The following is a 22,818-nucleotide window of genomic DNA, read 5'->3' as shown; positions in this document are numbered from 1 at the left end:
CACAGCTAATAAATGGAGAGCCAAGATTCCAACCCAAGTTAGCTTAATTCCCAAACCTGTGCTCTCTACTTTTTAATTAAGACACACCATCAATAGTTGGCCAGTATTTTATTAAATCTGTAGTTAGTAACAAAAATAACTTTGGAATTAAAAAATAACAGCTTTACATAACATCATTTACACATTGTTGTGCTTCAGAACTTCTTGCTCCATCTGGAGCAAATTGTGAAAAACCATGATTTGGGCTTTGTGGCTCAAGAATTCCTTTCTCTTCTTTTCAAATTATCTTGAATCAAATAAGGGTAGGATGGCCAAACACCTGAATACTCATCAGGAGTGTCTAAAATCAAAGCAAATTCTGCACCTCTGCTAGGCAAACATTTTCTTTTGGAGACAACAAAAGAGAAGACCTTTTTGTGAGTCACAGAATTAGAGAAACATCAAGCTCTAGGACCAAGCTCTAAGGACAAGTTCTAGAACCAAGATCAAATATACAAAATGTAAACGGAGGAGCAGAACATGAACCTGGGACAAAGTATTCAACCTCGCTAATAATTACAAAACTCCCAGACTCTCCAATTCCAAAACGGGTACCTGACAACATGGTTTTGCTACATTAACCAGCACTTTTAACAATCTGGACCTTTGCTCACTCTGGCCCTCCATCCAAGAATGCCTCCTCACCCTACTCCCACTTACCAAAATCCTTCAAAAGGGAGTCAAAAGCTTCCTTTTCCATAAATCCCTCTCAAATCCTCCAAGAGGATTAATGGCTCTTTCTGGATTCGCCTGTCATGATACTGATTTTCTTCCTCCTTGGTTTACAGGTTGTTGATGAAAGACCTCCTTAGTAGATTATCAGCTTCCTGAAGACAGGCATAATTTGCTTGTTTGTTGGTTTGTTTTTAATGAAATCATGCTTATAAAGCTTGAGCACAGTGAATGACATGTAAAGGGGAGCTGACTGAAGTCCAGAGCAAGGACCAATGTAAGAGACCAGAATATGGGGGTGCCTGGGTGGCTCAGTCAGTTGAGCATTGACTCTTGATCTCAGCTCAAGTCAGGATCTCACAGTTTGTGGGACCGAGCCCTGCACTGGGCTCCATGCTGACAGCATGGAGGCTGCTTGTGGTTCTCTCTCTCCCCCTCTCTCTGCCTCTCCCCTGCTCACGTGCACACTCGCTTATGTCCTCTCTCTCTCTCTCTCTCTCTTTCAAAATAAATAAATAAGCATGAAAAAAATACCAGAATATGCCACCCCAAATATGTCTCTTTGGTTTAAGGTTTATTTTGAGATCATGTTTTTTGAGAAACAGCAGACACAGAAGACACTCTGAAAGCAGGGTAGAATTTACCATTTTATAAGGGAAATTTACATTTATAAAGGAAATCTCCATTTGTAAGGGTGTACCAGAAAGAGAAGGAAGACTTTAGATCACAAGAGACTTACCAATAGAGAAGGCACTGACTTAAATGTATATTAATAAACCTTATCCTTATTGACTGTACTCATCCTGGTCATTTTCCCATAACTTGCCTCCCCACACTTCCTTTGTTTTAGCTAACGATGGTATTTAAGCTCAAGTTCTAGCCACCTCTTTGAGTTACTTTTCCCTGAGTTTCTCCCATATATATGAGATACACATGTTAATCAACTTCTTTGGTTTTTGGTTTTCTCTTATTCATTAGTCTTTTGTAATAGAGGCTCCAGCCAAGAACTTAAAAGAGTAGAAGGAAAGGGTTTTCTTCTCTGCCCTACACCACCTAGTTAATGGTTGAACCAGCTGGAGCTGAGAATGCAACTGCACTTTTCCATGGAACCCTGGCTCCTGCTGCTGCCCCTGTGGGCACTCCAGTAGCTATTCTTGATAGCAGTAACAACAACAAAAACAACAACAAACAAATACATTAAAAACCAAAACACTTAGTTCATAAGGAATGAAAGAAAACTTGGTGGGGTTAATGTTCTATTTCTTCTTTTCTTCAGCTTGATTAAGAAAATTGTCAAACTATTGAATCAAAAAGTTGAAATGGATGATAGAATGAATTTCATTTATATTCATTAGTTGTTAACATTTTTGCCTTTTTTTCTGAACAATCTGAAAATAAGTTATACATCCAGACACTTCACTACTAATTATTTCAGCATGCATCTCCTAAAAATAAGGACATTCACCTACATAACCATAATAAGATTACCAATAATAAAAATAATTTCCTAACATTATAATTCTTTTTTTTTAGTATGGAACACTTCATGAATTTGTATGTCATCCTTGCACAGAGGCCATGATAATCTTCCCTGTATCATTCCAATTTTAGTACCTGTCCTACCAAAGCAAGCACTAACATTACCTAATTCTAATTCTAATTTCCCCAAACTATCCCCAAAATGTCTTTTACAACTAGATTTTGTGTTGTTTTATTCAACTAGGATCTAATCAAGGTTTATACATTGTATTAGGTTATTTCTCTTTGGCTTCTTTTAATGTAAAACAATCCCTCAATTATTTTTATTATTTATTATACTGACTTTTTGAAAAATGCAGGCCTGGGGCGCCTGGGTGGCGCAGTCGGTTAAGCGTCCGACTTCAGCCAGGTCACGATCTCGCTGTCCGTGAGTTCGAGCCCCGCGTCAGGCTCTGGGCTGATGGCTCGGAGCCTGGAGCCTGTTTCAGATTCTGTGTCTCCCTCTCTCTCTGCCCCTCCCCCGTTCATGCTCTGTCTCTCTCTGTCCCAAAAATAAATAAACGTTGAAAAAAAAAATTAAAAAAAAAAAAAAAAAGAAAAATGCAGGCCATATGTCTTACAGAATGTTCCACTGTCTGATTGTGTTTGTGTGTGTGTGTGTGATGCAGTTTAATGTTTTCTTCTACCACCTGTGTTTCCTATTAAATACCGAAGTTGGATGGTTTAGGTTAAAACTTTTTGGTAAAGTTATTTCACAGGTGATGCTTTCTATGTCATAGAGCATCTCATCAGAATGCACACATCAGGCATCCCACTCTTAGTAACTAAGTTGGACTGCATGGTTAAAGTGCTGATCAGCAGATATTTCCCTTTGCAGTGAGCAAATAACTTGTGGAATGACACCCTGTTCTACCTTGTTCATTTCTGTAGCTCTCAGATCCTAGCACAGGCCACACCCAGCAGATGGATGCGTTCTACCTAGGCGCTACAAACTAAAGTTGAGCACAAGCACGCAGATCTCACCGAGGCACTTCCTTTCATGGATTATTCTGGAATAATAGAGACCTTGCAGCCCTAGGAGATGGCAGTAGGAATACCTACAGCAGGTGCTGAGGAGTAACAAGGTTTCTGCTGATGGTTCAGGCTGAGTTCCCAGACCCATACTAAGTGCTTGGGAGGAGATGCCTTCTTTGAGAGACTGCTGGAGGAGGCTACCCAGAGCTGGGTAGAAGGCAGAAAAACAAAAACTTATAAACTATCATTTCAAAGCTGGGAACAGTTTTCTGTTTTGCAATAAGTGAAGACTCAGAATCTTCCTTAGTTTTCAGGAAACCACTTGCCTAGTTCATTAATGTTATGTAAATTTTAATCAGGAAATGTTTGAGCTAAATTGCTTATTATAATGTAAGAGGATGTCTACGCTTTTGCATAGTCATATCTCTTCAGAGCTTGTTCTCTTATGAGAAATCCTATTTTGTTTTGTTTTGTTTTGTTTTGTTTTGTTTTGGAATGTGTGTGTGTGTGTGTGTGTATTGCCTGACCATGGTTTAAAAAATTCTCTGCACATGGAACTGTTGCTCATTCTGGTGGAGATGAGTGGAAGGGGCACCCCAAGATAGTCTGTATGTAGTCCTCACTGTTGTCATGAGGGCACCATCCACAGAAACTCCTTCACTGAATAGGAGAATGTGAATAGACTGGTTCCAAAGCAACCCTGGGCATTCCCAAAAACACCTGGGGAACATGTGAGGGGTAGCTTAAACTCATCTGCATATGAAAGTTAAAGTATGACCTCATGGTGATGTAGTTTGATGTAGCACACAAAATGCTCTTACACCAGTGTGTACACATAAAACTTCTTTGAGAGAGCAGTGTGGGCATAGAAGTAGTGGACACAGAGGTAAGAGCCACCCACATCACTGGCAGCTTCGAGAGAGAACAAAAGGGAACATGTTGGCACCAGATCCTTTCACATTTTAACAGGCAAAGACTGTCTTCTTTGGCCAGGAGTGGAGGGTAGCTGTCTATGGAATATCACCAAAAATGAGTCAGTGCCAGCTATACAGCAATTCTGTCACCTGCTGGCCTTGATATGTTATCAATGGGTCAGAATTTGGCCACATTAGAGTGGACCTCTTCAGTGGAATGAACACACTATCCAAAAGATTTCTTGAGGGGCGCCTGGGTGGCGCAGTCGGTTGAGCGTCCGACTTCAGCCAGGTCACGATCTCGCGGTCCGTGAGTTCGAGCCCCGCGTCGGGCTCTGGGCTGATGGCTCGGAGCCTGGAGCCTGTTTCCAATTCTGTGTCTCCCTCTCTCTCTGCCCCTCCCCCGTTCATGCTCTGTCTCTCTCTGTCCCAAAAATAAATGAAAAAACGTTGAAAAAAAAATTAAAAAAAAAAACAAAAGATTTCTTGATTCCTAGAATTCCACTTTTTTGATTCCTAGAATTTCTAGATACCTTAAACCTCTTAGCAATAAAGTTTGAGGAACAATCCACCAATCTCCACTTATCTCAAACTAACCATAAGCCCCCTCCCAAGTCCCCAGGGACAAGCAATGTACTTTTCAGGATCCACCCTGTGCAGGGTCTTGGGTAGCACTGGGACTAATTTTGCTCAGGCAGGTGTGGTTTATAGCACAGGGCCTAAGATCTCAAAGTCTTGTCTCCCTTAACATCTCTCTTTGTTAATTAATTTTTTTTCTAACTATTTATTTTTGAGAGTGAGAGAGACAGAGCATGAGCAGGGGAGGGGAAGAGAGAGAGGGAGACACAGAATCTGAAGCAGGTCCAGGCTCTGAGCTGTCAGCGCAGAGCCCGACGCAGGACTTGAACTCAAAAACTGTGAGATCCATGACCTGAGCCGAAGTTGGATACTTAACCAACTGAGCCACCACCCAGGCACCCTGGGTTTATTGCATATATCTTATCACAATCTACCATGAAGTGATATTATACCATTTCACATATCATATAAGAATCATACAGTAGCATTCTTCCATTTCTCCCCTCCAAGTCTTTATGCTGTTGTTTTCATGCATTTTACTTTTACTTATATTATAAACCTCCTAATACATCATTATTGTTTTTGTTTAAACAGTTAATTATCTTTTGAGACGCCAAGGAATACAGCCCTGGTATAAGAGAGGCTTTCTCAGACTGTGATCTGCCATCCACATTGGGACTGAGAGTCAGAAATGGTTGGGGCCCCAAGCCTTGCTCAAGAGCTTCCTATTAGTATTTCTCAGCTAGCGTAAGGAGCAAGAAGCATGAGAGCCAGCATACTGACAAAGATCAGATGAAGGACATCGCCTTCCTCTTAAGCCTATTGTTTCTGATGGCCTCAAGAAGCTGCCCTTATGTTAAGGAAGAGAGAACTGCCATGCAGAGCAACCAGTAAATAACTGAAATTTCAGAATGCCGAGCTATGTTTAATGAGATATTATTAAATATTTGGCTGCGGTCACTCGGTCATACCCCTGACGGGAGGCAAATAACCAGAAAGCCTAAGTGCCAGCGGGACTTGTATTGTCAACAAGACCACAAGTCAGGCCCGGAAGCTGCTCTTGAACCACAGGATTCCATCTGGTTCCCCCAGAGTCTGGCATTGCACTTTGCTCCTTCAGCGCTATCCCCTTCTTCAGGCCAGCCTTCTGTTTTGCCTGAGCCTCACAGCGGTCATAGTGACCTGCCCAGCAGGGAAGTGTGGAGAAGCCACTCCTTACAAGATCTCTCTGACACTATTTAAGGGCCAGGGATCTGCCTGCTGGGCTAGATTTACCCTAGAGTCTGTCCCCCAGTCTCTACCCTGCCCCAATGCCAAGTCCAGTCTCTAGGTACAGCTCCTCTAGTTGGGCCTGAACTGCTACTGTCACCACCCAGGTGTTGAAAGAGGACACTTCAGATGTCATGAAATCTACCTGCCTGCCCAGGCAGGGTCCTTGATATATGGTCAACTATTAGCGTTTTCTCTCAAATAACTGAAGTGTCTGTGAACAGAACTTCCACCTGAGGTTCTAATTCTGGGAACCTTCTCAATTTACACAGGATTTTCTACTTTCCCCTCCATCCACCTACCCTTCAGACAGAAGATATTTTTGATCATGTTTTCTTCTGCCTTCTCTCCTCAAAACCAAAACATTTTTAGTTGAATCAAATTCAGATAAAAATTTTTGAGCCCTATTAAGGCTATGTAAGATACAGCTGGACTCAGAGGTGGAAAAGTAGGAAGGGGGCACTGGGTGGCTCAGTCAGTTAAGCATCGACTCTTGATTTCAGCTCAGGTCATGATCTCATGGTTCGTGAGTTCGAGCCCCATGTTGGGCTCTGTGAAGGCAGTGCAGAGCCTGCTTGGGATTCTCTCTTCCCCTCTCTCTGCCCCTTTCCCCCTTGCATTGTTCTTTTCTTTCTAAATAAATAAATAAACTTTAAAAAAAAAGTTAAAAAAAAAAAGAATAGTAAGAAGAAGGAATTTTCTGATCTCTATATCAAGGAATTTTTTTCCCTACTTGATAAGAAGTGGAATACATCCAGGCTTGGTGAACCCTGAAGCTTATGCAATTTTGTGTCCCTCTTACACCAAAGAACGTAAAACTCCAACTTCACACAAGATTAGTTTCCTTAAAATAAGGAAGAAAATCACAACAAATTAAAAACTATATAGGGGCGCCTGGGTGGCTCAGTCGGTTAAGCATCCAGTTTCAGCTCAGGTCATGATCTCATGGTTCATGAGTTCGAGCCCTGTGTCAGGCTCTGTGCTGACATCTCAGAGCCTGGAGCCTGCTTCAGATTCTGTCTCTCTCTCTTTCTCTGACCTTCCTCTGCTCATGCTTTGTGTGTCTCTCTCTCAAAAATAAATAAACGTTAAAAAATTAAAAAAAAACATGTAAACTTTAGAAATACAAGAATCATAAAACCCAGAAAAATTACATATTTTCATAAACTGTCTGACATATCTCTATAACACTTTTTCCCCACATTTTTTGGTCCACACACTGTCTGGTTGCTACTCTGTATAACAATAAATTTGTGAAATACTTTTTTATAGGAAAAAAAAAGGATAATTTAGTCTTTCCTCTACCATGTTTGATCAAAGCTTGCTTTTCACGGTGCCTGAGTGGCTCAGTCAGTTAAGTGTTGGGACTATGGGTTTTGGTTCAGGTTATGATCTCATGGTTTCGTGAGTTTGGGACCTGCACTGGGCTTGTGGTGACAGTGCAGAGCCTGCTTGGGATTTTCTCTCTCTCTCTTTCTCTCTTTCTCTGCCCCTCCCCTACTCACACTGTCTCTCTCTCAAAAATAAATAAATGAACTTAAAAAAAAACAAAAACAAACTTGCTTTTCATCAACAGTTTAGAAAATTCACTTTCAACTTCTCCAGCTCAGCTTCACAATTCATTATTTGTAATGTCATGTATTGTTGAATTTTTCCCAAATTTGGAGAAAACTATCAAGTTCATTTTGTACAGGAGCTATATATAATTTCAGGGACTTTCAAGTTTTCTTGTTCAGTGTGTCATCTTATTCTTTGAATTGACAACACTCATTATCCAGTTTGCCACCAATATTCTCATAGTGGCGTATGTCAATGTTTTATATCAAGACAGCAAAAACTTAGAAAGAATCTACATAGATGTGCTTGGGAGATGCCATTTCGGGCTGGAGAGAAGTATGAGCACAAGCACGCCTAGCAAAGACAAGAGTTCAATGGATGAAGCAAAGGGTACATGGATGGTGGCAATAGGTGATAAGACTAGGGTAACAGACCAGGCAGAAAGGTGGGAAAGAGTGTCAAACAAAGCAAATATCTGAGGACAGACTCTCATGCCTTTAAGTGTAAGAATCCAGTATAATTGTAAGTATAAGATTAGTATAAGTATATAGATTAAGTATAACCCAGACTTGTGTTAAGTTCATAAGATGAACCCTAGGTTGAATCCTAACTCTGCCAAGTACCAGCCTGGCAACAACATGACTTTCCACAAAAACGACTAGCTAGCAATATGAATATATCCCCAAAATCCCACTAACTGTATCTCCAAGTCAACTTCCCCTTAGTCATATCCTCAAAATACCCCAATCATTCCCACACCAGCAGACTCAAGAGGAAGTATGATGGGAGCGCCTCGGTGTCTCAGTCAGTTAAATGGCCGACTTTGGCTTAGGTCATGATCTCACGGTTTGTAGGTTCGAGCCCTGTGCTGGGGTCTGTGCTGACAGCTCAGAGCCTGGGGCCTGCTTCGGATTCTGTGTCTCCCTCCCTCTCTCTGCCCCTCCCCTGCTCGTATTCTGTCTCTCTCTCTCAAAAATAAATAAACATTAAAAAAAAAAGAGGAAGTATGAGGGAGGGAGAGCTGAAGCAGTAAGAAGACCCTGCCCTAATTACAGTTAAAATGTTTTCTGTAAATTTTATAAAAACATATGACTACATGAACACATTGCTAGGGACTCTCCCAGGGCCATGCAAGGGGCTTATGCAAGTGAGGGGCCCAGAAATGTAAGTTTCTCTAGTTTCATTGTACATTCATCTCTTGGTGGAGAGCATAAAACAAAAACCACATACACACTATATTAGTTATTTCGTGTTGAGTAACAAATTATATCAAAATTTAGTGCCTTCAAACCACATACATTTATTATCTCAGTTTCTGAGGGTCAGGAATCTAGGCGCAGCTCAGTTGAATCCTCTGCTTCATGGTCTCTCACAAGGCTGCAGTCAAGGTGTTGGCCTAGGGTCTACAGTCTCATCTGAAGACTCAACTGGGGAAAGAATGGCTTCTAAGCTCATTCATGTGGTTGTTAGTAGGATTCACTGCCTTGAGGACTGTTAGACTAAAGGCCTCATTTCCTAGTTGGCAGATGGCTAGAGGCCACCCTCAGTTCCTTGCCACATAGGCCTGTCCAACATGGCAGCTTGCTTCATTAAAACTAGGAAGAGAGAGTTTACTAACAAGACAGGAGTCACAATCATTTAGAATTAAATCATGGAAGTGACATCTTATTATCTCTGCTGTAGTCTATTGATTTCAAGCAAGTCACTAAGTTTAGACACTTGGAGGCGTCAAGAAGCAAGCCAGTCTCTAGAATAATTTTTAGTCTCCTTCCACCGGAAGAGACAACAAGCAGGACACAACCTGGCTGGTTGGCCTACAGCGTACAGCAGGAAGTAGAAATGCCTCTCACACACTGTGGCCATAGGAAGTGGTGGCGATGGAATGCCAGACTCCAGTCTAAATGGCTCATGCTAAGATTCAGGTTTCAAAATGAATCATTAAATGCAGAACTGGGACAGATACCAAAGTCAAGAACAGAGGCAACTGGAGTTGGACAAGAAGTGATTCGGGGAGTCCTTTAGGTAAAAGGCCAGCACCTGTGGCAGGGTGTTTAGCTATCTTCAGGTTATCTTTGCATAGGCAGGTGGTCCAGTAAAAGGTTGGGATATGATACACAGAAAGGACATAATAAAGAGTTAGCAACCATGTGAAACAAACACTTGCCTGCTTTTTCTTTCTCCCCTCTCTGGAGACCTTTTGAGGGCCACTCTAACTTTTCCTCTTTCTTTCTCTCCTTTTTTTTTTTTTAATATTCATTTATTTTGAGGGGGGAGGGGCAGAAAGAGAGAGAGTGAGTGCATCTCAAGCAGGTTCTGTGCTACCAGCCCAGAGCCTGACACAGGGCTCAATCTCACAAACCGTGAGACCATGACCTGAGCCAAAATCAAGACTCAGATGCTTAACTAAGTCACCCAGATGCCCCAGTGAAATTTTATTTTTTTAACAACTTTCTTGAGATATAACTCACACACCATACAATTTGCCTATTTAAAGTGTAGAAGTCAATGGTTTTTATTGTATCCACAGAGTTGTGCAATGATTATCACAATGAATTTTAGATCATTTTCATCATCCCCCAAAGAAATCCCACATTCCTTAGTAGGCATGTCCCATTTCCCTCCACCAGCACCTCCAACCCCTAGGCAATCACTATTCTGCTTTACCTTTCACTGCCTATTTGAAATTAAAAGATCACATGCTCTATAGGTCTCACCTAATAACACTTCTCAGTGACCACAAACCTTCGACAAACAAGGTAAGTCTGTGAGTAGAACACCAGGCTTTGAATAGTGAGTCACCGGGATGGGACGTGGTGATGACTCTGTGATGATAAAACCTGAGCGAAGCAGCGATGGAGGCAAAAATCCCTGGACAGCAGAGTCAAAGGCCAAAGTTCATGGCTAAGGACTAGCAGAAATGCCACAGCACCAGTGCCACTTTATTGGATCACAATAGTCTCCCAAATTCTTTTCTGGAAGGCCTAGGAAGAGAGTCCCACAGCAGGATAAAGCTCCTGGGCTTTGGAGTCGGAGGGCCAAGTATAAATACTGGTTTCACACTTGCTAGTTGTGTGAACTTGGGCTGACATACTTCTTAAGCCTCACTTTCCTGATGGGTAAAGAAACCAGGATTAGGATGGGCAGAGCACAGTGTGCAGGCTCACAGAACTTCCCTCTCTGCAGCTGAGAGCTTGACACACAGCCGGACCCCCAAGAGGCATGGAGGTCTCACCTTCCCACGTCCACCAACTCCAGGTGCATTTAAAAAAATTTTTTTTAATGTTTATTTATTTTTGATAGAGAGAGAGAGAGAGAGAGAGAGAGACAGCATGAGCAGGGGAGGGGCAGAGAGAGAGGGAGACACAAAATCTGAAGCAGGCTCCAGGCTCTGAGCTGTCAGCACAGAGCCCAATGCGAGCCTCGAACCCACGAAACACGAGGTCATGTTCTGAGCTGAAGTCAGATGCTTAACCAACTGAATCACCTAGGCACCCCACCAAGTGCATTTTTGAAAGAATGATCACGTGACCATAAAAGCAGGGAATTGTCCTTTGGCTGTTCCAACCTCTGCAGCTGTGCTGCTGGGGCTCAGCTTGCTCAGGCCCAGGAAAGTCCGGGGAAGCTTGCCACACAGAACTTTCTAATGAGCATCCATCCACTGTCCCCCTCGAAGCTGGGCCAGGTTACTTACTACCCCACTATGGCGGAGTCAGGGTCTGGACCCAGGTTCTTCCTCCCTTGACCATATGACCCCACAGAGTGGACCCACCCCCTACACTTGGGTTGTATGGGCACCTAAACACCTCCCCCTGCCCCATCTTTTCCCACCCCACCAGCATCTTCTCCCAAGGAGCTGGATTTTTTTGCACATGCAAATACACACACACACACACACACACACACACACACACACACACCTCTACCTTTTGGTTTTGTTGGCTCTTCAAGGCAAACACAGGAACAGAGCCTATTGACCCAACCCTGAAAGAGAAGCTGTAAACTGTCTTGCCCAGGGATCTCCAGACCTGCACTGAATAGACCCTGGGAGAAAGGAAGGCCTACCCAGCTTCCTAAGTTTCTCCACCCAAATTCTTTGTCCTAAGACAACTCCCATCCCCAGCTGCCAACCAGTGCCTCAGGGTAGGAATCTAGAGGCACTCGCAGTGGCCTCAACCTAAAACTCAGGAAAGGAGTGAGGCTTTCATGATATCAGCCAGGCCCAAGACACCCAACTCCAGCAAGCCTGAGCAAAAATGGGAATGTACTGGCTCCAAGGGTGGTGAGGATGGGATGGCAGTGGATCCAGGGCTCCATACTGTCCTGAGTCACCTTTGCTCTCTTCACTCCCATTTTTCTGTTTCCATGGGTGTTGTCTTTTGCCAATGGGAAACTTTCTGCAGATAGTCAGGGAGCTGGTGGGGTAACCCCATTTAGCAACCCCGAGAAAAACAGCTCCCCTCTCCCAGCCCCAGAGGATTCCAACAGGCCCTGCTTGATCACATGCCCAGCTCACCAGTCCTGGGGCTCCACCCATCTCCAGGAGAAGGATGGAGGAAGGCATTTTGGGCAGGCAAAAATAGTAGTTTCAACAGTCCTCTACATGGCAGCTGTTTTCAAACATGGGAAACTTCTCCTCGCTGAGTAAAAATAGAGCCCAAATGCTCTAAAATAGAGGAAGAGTCTGGAAGGCCAAGAAAGCTGCCAAGAACAGCCGTTCTGTAAATAAAGCACTATGTGCTAGAGTAGGACAAGGAACCTCCTGGAAAGCAATTCATAGCAGGCTATCCTTGAGCACACTGACATCTCCTGACCCTGGCTGAGGAGCCCCTGCTCTCATCTAGGGGGAACGAGGTTACTTTAACTTGGGCCTCCTTGCCCGGTGTGGGAAGAAAATGCAGGCCTCTCCCACATGAGACTTTGTTGCTCCCTCTACCCATGACCAGACCCTCCTCCTCCGGTGTGACCCCTAAAAGTCGCCCAGTGCTGCAAACCACCCCCTTGTTGGAGAAAACTCCACCAGCTTTTATGGGAGGAGCTCCACCTCTGGACCATTCCAGGACCACGAGGAAAGGGACTGTGGGTCCTCAGGTTCTGGTCCAGACTCCCACCACAAGGGATGTGGGGGAATTTCCGCCCCAGCCATGGACACCTCGAAGTAAACACATTCTGCAAAGACAGTTGAACCCTTCCTCCCGTTCCACAGGGGCTCTGCCCCTGACCTGCAGTAACAGTAGGCTGTTGCCCTGCACTGATCCCCACGTGCTGAGGAGCATTCAACCTTCTGTGCCCTTCTGGAAGCTTCAGATATTTTGAATGAGAGTGCTAACCACACTGCAAGGAAGTGACCAGCAAGAGGTGGATCAGCATGGGATGCAGAGGATAATGAAGGAACAGAAGGAGCCAAACCAGAGGAAGAAAACGAGAGAAAGAACGGGAACAGAGGGAGCAACAATGATGATGAAAAAACCAACAGCCACCATTCACTGAGCACTTACTACACGCCAGGCTCCAAGCACTTCCGACACATTAGCTTATTTAATTATCTGGATATTTAAAAAAATATTTTTTACATGTTTATTTATTTTTGAGAGAGAGAGAGAGAGAGAGAGAGAGAGAGAGAGCACAAATGGGGGAGGGGCAGAGGGAGAGAGGGAGACAAAGGATCCAAAGCAGACTCTGCAATGACAGCAGACAGTAGTAGAGAGTCTGACTCGGGGCTTGAACTCACTAACTGTGAGGTCATGACCAGAGCTGAGGTCAGACATTCAACCGGCTAAGCCACCCAGGTGCCCCTATCTGTACATTTTAAATGTACAAGCTTTTATTTATTTTTTTTTAAGTTTATTTATTTATTTATTTAGAGAGCACACACGAGCCAGGGAGGGGCAGAGACAGAGGGAGGGAAAGAAGATCTCAAGCGGGCGCAGAGCCTGACACGGGGCTCGAACCCATGAACCGTGACATCATGACCTGAGCTGAAACCAAGTGTTGGATGCTGAACCGACTGAGCCACCCAGGTGCCCCGGTACAAACTTTTCAATGTACAAATGTCCCCCAAGATATTTCTTAACTGCAAAGAGAAAGACAGCACCTTACAAAGGAGAAACCCAGTCAACATATTAAAATGACCAGGAATCAGACATTATTAACCCTCACTATGATGCACTGAGAAGGACAAAACATCACTTCTGTGGCATTCTTGCCCAAAATACACAACCTCATTCTAATTGCGAGAACACAGCAGACAAACCTAAATTGAAGCACATTCAACTCCTCAAAAATACTCTTCAAAAGTATTAAAGTCATAGAAGGCAAAGAAACATGAAGAAACTGCAATAGACTAGAGGAGTTCAAGAACAAGTGGGATCTTGAACAGGATCCTGGAACAGAAAATGGGCATTAGTGAGGGCAAAAATGGTAAAATTAAAGACCTGTAGTGTAGGTAAGAGAATATTTATTTCCTGTTGTTGGTTCATCTAGTGCCAATTGTGATCATTGCAACGTGGCTGTGTTAACATCAGGGAAAGTTGGGTGCGGGTAGATGGGTCCAAACTACAACTTTTCTGTGAGTCAAAAATTAATTCAAAATTAAAAATTTTTAAATTATTTTTTAATTTTATGTTTTTGGGGCAGTTTTTTGTTTGTTTATTTTTATTTTAAATATATTTTTTTTAATTTTTGAGAGAGAGAGAGAGAGATGGAGCACAAGCAGGGGAGGGGTAGAGAGAGAGGGAAACACAGAATCTGAAGCAGGCTCTAGGCTCCGAGCTGTCAGCACAGTGCCTGATGTAGGCACGAACCCACAAACTGTCAGTGCATAGCCCAACATGGGGCTTGAACTCGTGAACTCTGAGATCATGACCTGAGCCGAAGTTGGACGCTTAACCAACTGAGCCACTCAGGTGCCCCTAGTTTGTTTATTTATTTTTGAGAGAGAGGGAGAGAGCACGAGCAGGGGAGGGGCAAAGAGAGAGAGAGAGAGAGAGAGGGAGACAGAGAAGTGGGACTTGAACCCACAAACCATGAAATCAAAAGTTGGATATTTAACCGACTGAGCTGCTACCCAGGTGCCCTTGAATTTAAAGTTTTCTAAGTGCAAGATTTCTCCAAACAAAGCAATCCATCTCAGAAGAGTAACTTACTGGATTGGTCTACCAGCAGGGAAAAACATCCAAACTTTGGATAAGGCAGAGAATATTTTTGTGTACAATGATGTGGTATCCTAGGATACTAGAATACTATACCCTAGGATGTAGGATATGCCTTTTTGTTCAGCAGGTCCTCACTTGCAGGGACTGGGCTGGTACCCATTTCAATAAGCACCTCTGTAGTTTCTGGAGGTGGAAGAGCAAGTCAGGCTGCCTCCTGCCATGAAATGCTGCCCCACAGCCTCATGGGCCAGCGGGCTCTCCATGATGTTCTGCGTCTTCTGTCTTGTTCTTCAACCCAGCAGGACTCAGCAAGTGGGAAAGTTCTTAGCTTTCTTGACAGTGCATCACAGCCCCTCCTATTTCATTCCTTCCTCGGTGACTCACTTTTGGAGGCTTTCACAATCAAATAAATAAAGGTATTTCCCACCAACCTTAAGCTTGACAACTTCAACTCTCAGTGTCTACCAATCCTTTCTTATATCCCACAGAGGATAAGTCAGTGTGACATTACTGCTATCTAAGCAGTTGAGGTTTGCCTACATTTGCTTATCTTCTTTATCTTTGTGCTTCTCTGGGTTTCTCCTATCTCACCAACCTGGAGGGTAACAGCAGATCAGAGGCTGTTGCTGAGAACCTGTAGCCCTGGCCTCCTGGCTGACTGCAGGTTGGTCCTCAAGTTTCCAATGAGCAAAACAGACGGGACTTCCACCTTGTCACTGTGCTGGACCTTGGCACCTGTCATCTGGCTCCTGGGTCTCCCTCCACCCAGTTAGGTTTTCTGCTAGGCCCCCGCAAGCCTGCCCGTTGGCTGTCTTTGTGCTGAGCCAGCAAAACTCTGTTTTCATTCTCTTCTCTCCACCCCACAGACTGGAAACAAATTATCCAATGATTAGTTAACACTTCATCACTGTGCCACATTTTGCAATGAGGTGGGACAAGTGGAAAAAAAGGAATTCTGACCTCAGTGCCTTGAACCCTTGAACAACAGCAGGAAGAGCCCAGAAGGCTACTGATTCAAAGGAGGCGAGGGTTGAACATTTCTCTACTGCCCAAGGAGACTTGGGGTGGGGCCAGAGTGAGGCTGGGACGGCTTGATCACTTCCCACCCACGTAGCAATTTTTGGCAGCTGAGGGAGTGCTGCCTGGGCAGGCTTGGCTGTCTGTGAACCAAACCCAGAGGCTTCTTCCCAAGGCCACCTCCCTGGCTATGAGAAACCGAGCTGGGGACCCCAATTCAGGAGAGTGGGCAGTGTTTGTCTCCTCCTACTACTAAAATCACCTTGAAATGACAATAACGGGATACAAAAATGAAGAAACCCAAAGTGGCGTTGGCAACAAAGATGGTACCATCAACAGAAAGATCACTTCTGAAAGATAGGAAATATATGCAATTATATTACTGGACAAGCTGAAAGAAGGGAAGCACAGCCCAGAATACGGTTGAGAGAAAGCTGCAGGGATATGGGGCTAGCATTCACAGGGGAGCTCCACAAAGTCTCCCAGCTTGCAGGAGGCAGTGGGGATGATTTACTGCGGGGCTGGCTGCATCATAGCTGGCCCAACCCATCCAAACACACACACACACACACACACACACACACACACACACACACACACACAGTTGGGTGAGCATGAGCTCAGATGCTTATACGCTAAGAAATGTTTCCTAGACAGAGATACAATGTTCTGGTTGGCAGGAGAAGCTGAGTGGTACACGATGAAATAGACCCAAAGCAAAAAGGAGGAAAGGCAGCTCCAGCATCTGGTCTCCAGCCTACCTGTCTCCCACCTGCTCAGTCCCTGAAAGGGTATCAGCCTCTACCAGGACACTACTCATACACACCCTCACTCAGCCTCCCCATGCAAGGAAGTGGTCTTTGGGATGAATGGCCCTGAAAAGAAACAGTTCCCAGGAAGTGACACAAGTCAGTTCAGCGCATTCATTCACAGAAATGGCCAAGGATCACTTCGTATTCTCTTCCATGAAAATTAAAGTGAAAACCAGCTAACTAAGGCCTGAGATACTTCACTAAGAATTATCAAAATAAAACAGGACTAACTCTTCTAAGTCACTGCATCCACAAAGAACAGGCTGCAATGGAAAGCAGAGTAATAAACAAGATATAGCTTTTTGAAAATTAAAAAAGAAAAAGGATGACCAAAATAAAAAAGTTCTATAGAGGGCTAAGTAAAAGAATGATTAAGACTAGAAACCTGTGTGTATGTGCACGCACGGCACGCTGCAAACAGCTTTGTTTCCATTTGGTCCACGGCTTGGGACAGGGCTCCAGGGTGGTTAAAAAGCTGCCTGGTGGCTGCAGGGAGAGGCTTGGGCACAAGCCCTGGTCCGGGGGGTTGCATGCCAGAGAGGCCCCTCAAAGGCTGCCGGGCTTCAGAGGCTTCTAGTCATGCTTGAGGACGAGACTTTATTTATTTTTATTTTTTATTTTTTTAATATTTATTTATTTTTGAGAGAGAGAGAGAGAGAGACAGATGAATAGAGACAGAGGGTGAGCGGGGGAGGGGCAGAGAGAGAGGAAGACATAGAATCTGAAGCAAGCTCCAGGCTCTGAGCCATCAGCACAGAGCCTGACACAGGGCTGGAACTCAGGAACCATGAGATCATGACCTGAGATCATGACCTGAACCGAAGTCGGACACTTAACTGACTGAACCACCCAGATGCCCCTTGAGGGCGAGCCTTTAGAAGAAATACTCGCCCAGCCCAGCCTGGGGGCCATCCCGCCTGCAGGTGTGAGTCAGGTGGTCACCCGTCTTCTTGATCCCCTTCTCATCCTGGTCCTCCAGGGAGTCACAGAGATGGGGGCCCGCACAGGCAGAACCCAGGGCACGCAGAGCCAAACGGGCCCGGTTCAGATTCTTCACCAGAACCGGGGCGGTGTCTGTGGCATCCAGGGTTTTATTACTCTCATCCTGGAACAGCTTCTGCCTGGTCCTGGTCCCGGAAGAGGGTGTGGCTGCCTGGTTGACTTTGCAACTTCCAGGGACACTCCACACCCTTGCACCCTTGCCAACACGTGGAAGTAAGTGACCCATGCCCTCCAGATTCCCATTGTCATGGTCAAAATAGAAGCCCAGAGAGAGGTAGGTGTAGGAGGTCTGCAGATGCGTGTTGACCAGGAGGTTGACAGCCCCCTCCACCTCGGTGAAATAATTCTGAGGAATCCGGGGAGCTCACGGTTGATGGGTAAGAAGGAGCTAAGCTCAAAATAGGGTGTTGGCCAGTCCCAGAGGCAAAGGATGGCCGAGAAGATGGCTCCAAAGGTTGTGACTGGAAAAAAGGTTGGAAGGTGGTCGGGAGGCTGGTAGAAGGGGTGTCTCTGCATCCGTTCCATCCAGACACTGTTGAAGCAAGAGACAGATCCGTGGGGCATACTGCAGGAAACCAAATTATTTTTGTAGTGGATTGCAGTGCAAGTTACAGCACACTCTAATCGGCCAAAAATCACCACACACTTAGAATGGGCCACTATCCTGGTGGGAAAATTATACGTCAACAAAGCTGTTGTAAACAAGAGCCCAGCCCCCTCAGGCCTTAAGAGGGATCATCCTGGGGCATACTTTCCACACTGTTCTTCTCCACAGATGTCCCATGGGATTGAGCTCCAGATCCATGCTGGCAGTTGGCTTAACACACACTCCTTATTGGCTGCCTTTCTTCCCAACATCACCTTCTCACAGAACATGTACCCAAGAAACTAATTGTGCACTGAATCCTTCTCTAGAGGTCTATTTCTGGAAGAACCCAAACCAAGGGCAGGATATGTTTTCATTTTGTACTCTTCTGATAGTTAAAGAAGAAGTGATAAAGTTGGTGCCAGGATCAGGGTTACTGATGACATTTCAAAGAAAGGTTAAGAAAGCCAATCTGGGGAAGGACTTGATGACGAGCCAGGAGAGAGTTTAGTTGAAGACAGGCCAGGAAAAGGCGTGTTCCAGGACAGTAGGTCTCCAGGGCACCGTGAAGCCCTTGCTGGGATGTAAGTTCTTCCCAAGGCTTACTGCTAAAGTAGGACGAGAACATTCCCCTGATGCGGGACAGCTGTCAGGAAACTGCAAGCACCTTTGTTCAACTGCCAGGCCTCTTAGAAATAAGCCCTTGGATTACAATCAAATTAAAAACTCTACTTTTGTTGCCTCGGCACAATCAATATACCTCCCCTTTCACAATGCACACTAGGCAGGAAGAAAGCAACTACCAGAGCTCAAAAGCCATCACGGTTGCTTGGGTGGAAATTGCTAACCACAGAGAGTGATGGAAAAGAAGGAAATACACCTAAGTAGGATTCCACTTTTCAATTTAAGTGTTTTAAAACTTTCTATATATGCATGGAATACACACGCTAATGTTGCATTTCAATTATTCTAAGGAGTAATAGTTTACACTTTAATATCTCTGCCATTGAGGCATATCATACAACTGACATAAATCATATTGAATGGATTTTAGTGGTAAATAAAATATTACAGGTTAAAATTAACAAATACACTTTATATACAATGTGACAAGATTTTTTGGCTCCTTAAGTATTAAAATGCCTGTTTCTTGGCCTCTACCTTTTCAAAGTATTACTTTGAGACCTAAGTGAATCAGGACAAATACTTTAACTTTTCAGATTTACTGTTAACTCTAACAAGGTGAAGTTCAGCTTCAAGATTATGTGGCAGATGTTCCTAGCATTTAAAGCATATAACCAATTTAAGCATCTGACTCTGGATTTCAGCTGAGGTCATGATCTCATGGTTTGTGAGATTGAGCCCCACGTCGGGCTCTGCACTGACAGCACGGAACCTGCCTGGTATTCTCCCTCTCTCTCCCTCTCCCTCTGCCCATCCCCCAGCTCGTGCGGTCTCTCTCAAAATAAATAAATATTAAAAAAAATAAAACGGGTGCCTGGGTGGCTCAGTCGGTTAAGCATCCGACTTCAGCTCAGGTCACGATCTCATGGTTTCTGAGTTCGAGCCTCACATCAGGCTCTGTGCTGACAGCTCAGAGCCTGGAGCCTGCCTCAGAATCTGTCTCCCTCTCCTTCTGCCCCTTCCCTACTTGCACTGTCTCTCCCTCTCAGAAATAAACATTTAAAAAAATAAAAATAAAACGTATATCCAATATACAATTAACATCAAGGAAAATTTATCCAGTAATTCCCACAGCCCAGCTCATGAAGTATTTGTTTTCAACTGTTCTACACAAGAATTTTTACTTCATCTGACATTTTTCATTAAGAAGGCAAATCACACTAAATTTGGCCCAAGTAAAGGCTTTATTCATTTCAGCTTTCTTGGAAGTGAAAATAAGTCATCCTTTGCCTTAATAAATGCATCTTTTCTCTTTCTGCATCTGAGGGGACCAAGACAACCCGGAACACCAAATATTCCAGACCACTGTCAATCAGGAGTAGCAAAGCAGATGGTCATACCTGGGGGGAAGGGGAAGGCGCTTTAATTCTGGATTCAATTTCCAAGTGACTCAGAGTATTCCCTTCCTGCCCTTCTGTTCCATTCTCCCTTGACCAACTAAAGAAAAGGAAACCAGGGCCAGGGATGTCTCCTTCATCCTTTCCCTTTTAACGCCTGCTTGGGTTCGTTGAAATTTAAACCCTGGCAATGTTCATTCAGCCTTGAACTTCAAACTTAGAATCGACATGACTTGGGAGTAGCCGTGAAAAAGGTCCAAACACATTTCTGCTAGAGCTCAGGTGAGTAGTTCTCAAAGAGTGAATTAGATGGTGATGCTTACATCCATGAGGTGGAGGTTCAGGGGAGAATCCATCTCGTAGGCACCAAGGGAGGGTTTCGTGAACTCAAAGATCGGTTGGTGCCATGATAGAGCCAAAGGCAACATGTAAAGGTTTAAAACCCAGTATATCCTGTTGCTAAAAAAAGGACACAAACCCCCAAATAGACATGGGGTAGGATAATACAGTCTTTAAGATGCTGCTTTAGAGACAAGAATATACAATGGAGAAAGGATAAGTCTCTTCAATAAATGGTGTTGGGAAAACTGGACAGCTACATGTAAAAGACTGAAACTGGACCACTTTCTTACACCACACACACAAAAATTAAACTCAAAATGGATTACAGACCTAAATGTGAGATCTGAAACCATAAAACTCCCAGAAGAAAATATAGATAATTTCTTTGACATCTGCCGTAGCAACATTTTTCTAATATGTCTCTTCAGGCAAGCGAAACAAATCAAAAACTAACTATAGAGGCTACACCAAAATAAGAAGCAAAAGAAACCATCAACAAAACAAAAAAAGGCAACCTACTGAATAAGAGAAAACATTTGCACATGATATAACCAGAAAACGGTTAGAATCCAAAATAGAGAGAGAGGGGCGCCTGGGTGGCTCAGTCAGTTGGGTGTCCGACTTCGGCTCAGGTCATGATCTCACAGCTTGTGAGTTCAAGCCCCACATCGGGCTCCATGCTGACAGCTCAGAGCCTGGAGCCTGCTTCGGATTCTGTGTCTCCCTCTCTCTTTCTCTACCCTTCTCTGTTCATGCTCTGTCTCTCTCGGTCTCAAAAATAAACATTAAAAAAAATTAAAAAATATATATATATAGAGAGAGAGAGAACTTCTGTAACACCAAAAAAATAATCCAATTAAAAATGGGCAGAGAACACGAATGGACATTTTTCCAAGGAAGACCCACAGATGGCCAAAAGACACATGAAAAGATGCTCAGTATCTCAGTGTCATCATTAGGGAAATGCAAACCAAAACCAGAATGAGGTATCACTTCATTGGCTAGAATCAAAATGACAATAACAAGTGTTGACAAGGATGCAGAGAAAAAGGAATCTTCATGCATCATTGATGGGAATGCAAATTGGTACATGCATACATGTATATGAGATTCCTCAAAAAATTACAAATACAAATACCGTATGATCCATATAATTCCACTACTGATATTTACCTACAGAAAATAAAAACACGAATTCAAAAATATCTACACACCCCTATGCTTACTGCACAACAGTTAAGATATGGAAGCAACTCAAGGGGCCATGCATAGATTAATGGATAAAGAAGATGTGGTATATACACATAGTGGAATATTACTCAGCCATAAAACACAATGAGATCTTGCCATTTGTGACAACATAGATGGACCTAGAGAGTATAACGGTAAGTGAAATGAGTCAAAGAAAAACAAATACCATGTGATTTTACTTAGACGTAGAATCTAAAAAATGAATAAACGAAAAGCAGAAATAGACCATGAACACAGAGAACAAACTGATGGTTGCCAGAGGAAAGGGGGTGGGAAGAGAAACAAGATGAGGGAAGGGGAGTGGGAGATACAGGCTTCCAATTATGGAATGAATAAAATTCCTGGAGATAAAAGTACAGCACGGGGAATATAGTGGATGCTATTGTAATAGTGTTGCATGGTGGTAGATGGAAGCTACACTCAGGGTGAGCAGAACGTAATGTAAGGAGAAATTTAATCACTAAGTTACACCTGAAACGAACCTAACATTGTGTAACAACTATACTCAAAAAAATTAAAAAGTTGCTGCTTTTGTCCTAAATTCTCTCTACTCACCACAAATGGAAGCATAAATAAATACTGATACTCCTCTTTCAAGACTCTAAATGGGAAAGCACTTTTAAGAATTTTTTACATTTTCTTCAAGTTTGTTTATGTACCTAAAGAGAGACAGAGACAGCAAGGGAGGAACAGAGAATGAGAGGGAGAAGAGAGAGAGAATGCCAAGCAGGCCCTGCACTGTCAGCACAGAACCCAACATGGTGCTCGATCCCATGAACCACGAGACTATGACCTGAGCCAAAATCAAGAGTCAGATGCTTAACTGACTGAGCCACCAAGGCACCCCAGTAATTTTAAGAATTAAAAAAAAAATTTTTAATGTTTATTTTATTTTTGAGATAGAAACAGAGCATGAGTGGGGGAGGGGCAGAGAGAGAGAGAGACAGAATCTGAAGCAGGCTCCGGACTCTGAGCTGTCAGCACAGAGCCCAACATGGGGCTCGAGATCGTCAACCACGAGATCATGACCTGAGCCAAAGTCGGATGCTCAACCGACTGAGCCACCCAGGCGCCCCAACACTTTTAAGAATTTTAAACGCAAAGACAGAGGAC

The 22,818-nt window shown here is 43.8% G+C and overlaps 1 protein-coding gene and 1 non-coding gene across 2 annotated transcripts; both read right to left on the bottom strand.

Moving 5' to 3' along the window:
* Positions 1 to 2,239: 2,239 nt before the first annotated feature.
* Positions 2,240 to 2,346, bottom strand: LOC124504426 (U6 spliceosomal RNA). The gene has a single exon (XR_006960408.1). It is a non-coding gene; the product is annotated as a U6 spliceosomal RNA (small nuclear RNA).
* A 14,975-nt stretch (positions 2,347 to 17,321) lies between these two features.
* On the bottom strand, positions 17,322 to 19,417 carry LOC124502977 (ferritin light chain-like). The gene has a single exon (XM_047067666.1). The coding sequence runs from the start codon at positions 17,729 to 17,731 to the stop codon at positions 17,378 to 17,380; it is 354 nt and encodes a 117-aa protein (XP_046923622.1). The 5' UTR covers positions 17,732 to 19,417; the 3' UTR covers positions 17,322 to 17,377.
* Between the last annotated feature and the right edge of the window lie 3,401 nt (positions 19,418 to 22,818).

The sequence above is a fragment of the Lynx rufus genome, unplaced genomic scaffold (genome assembly GCF_022079265.1).
Source record: "Lynx rufus isolate CCGP_SWC_20201006 ecotype Redwood Valley unplaced genomic scaffold, mLynRuf1.p SCAF_8, whole genome shotgun sequence".
Classification (NCBI taxonomy): domain Eukaryota; kingdom Metazoa; phylum Chordata; class Mammalia; order Carnivora; family Felidae; genus Lynx; species Lynx rufus.
The sequence above is the reverse complement of the archived record's forward strand: the minus strand, read 5'-3'. Positions and strand labels throughout refer to the sequence as shown.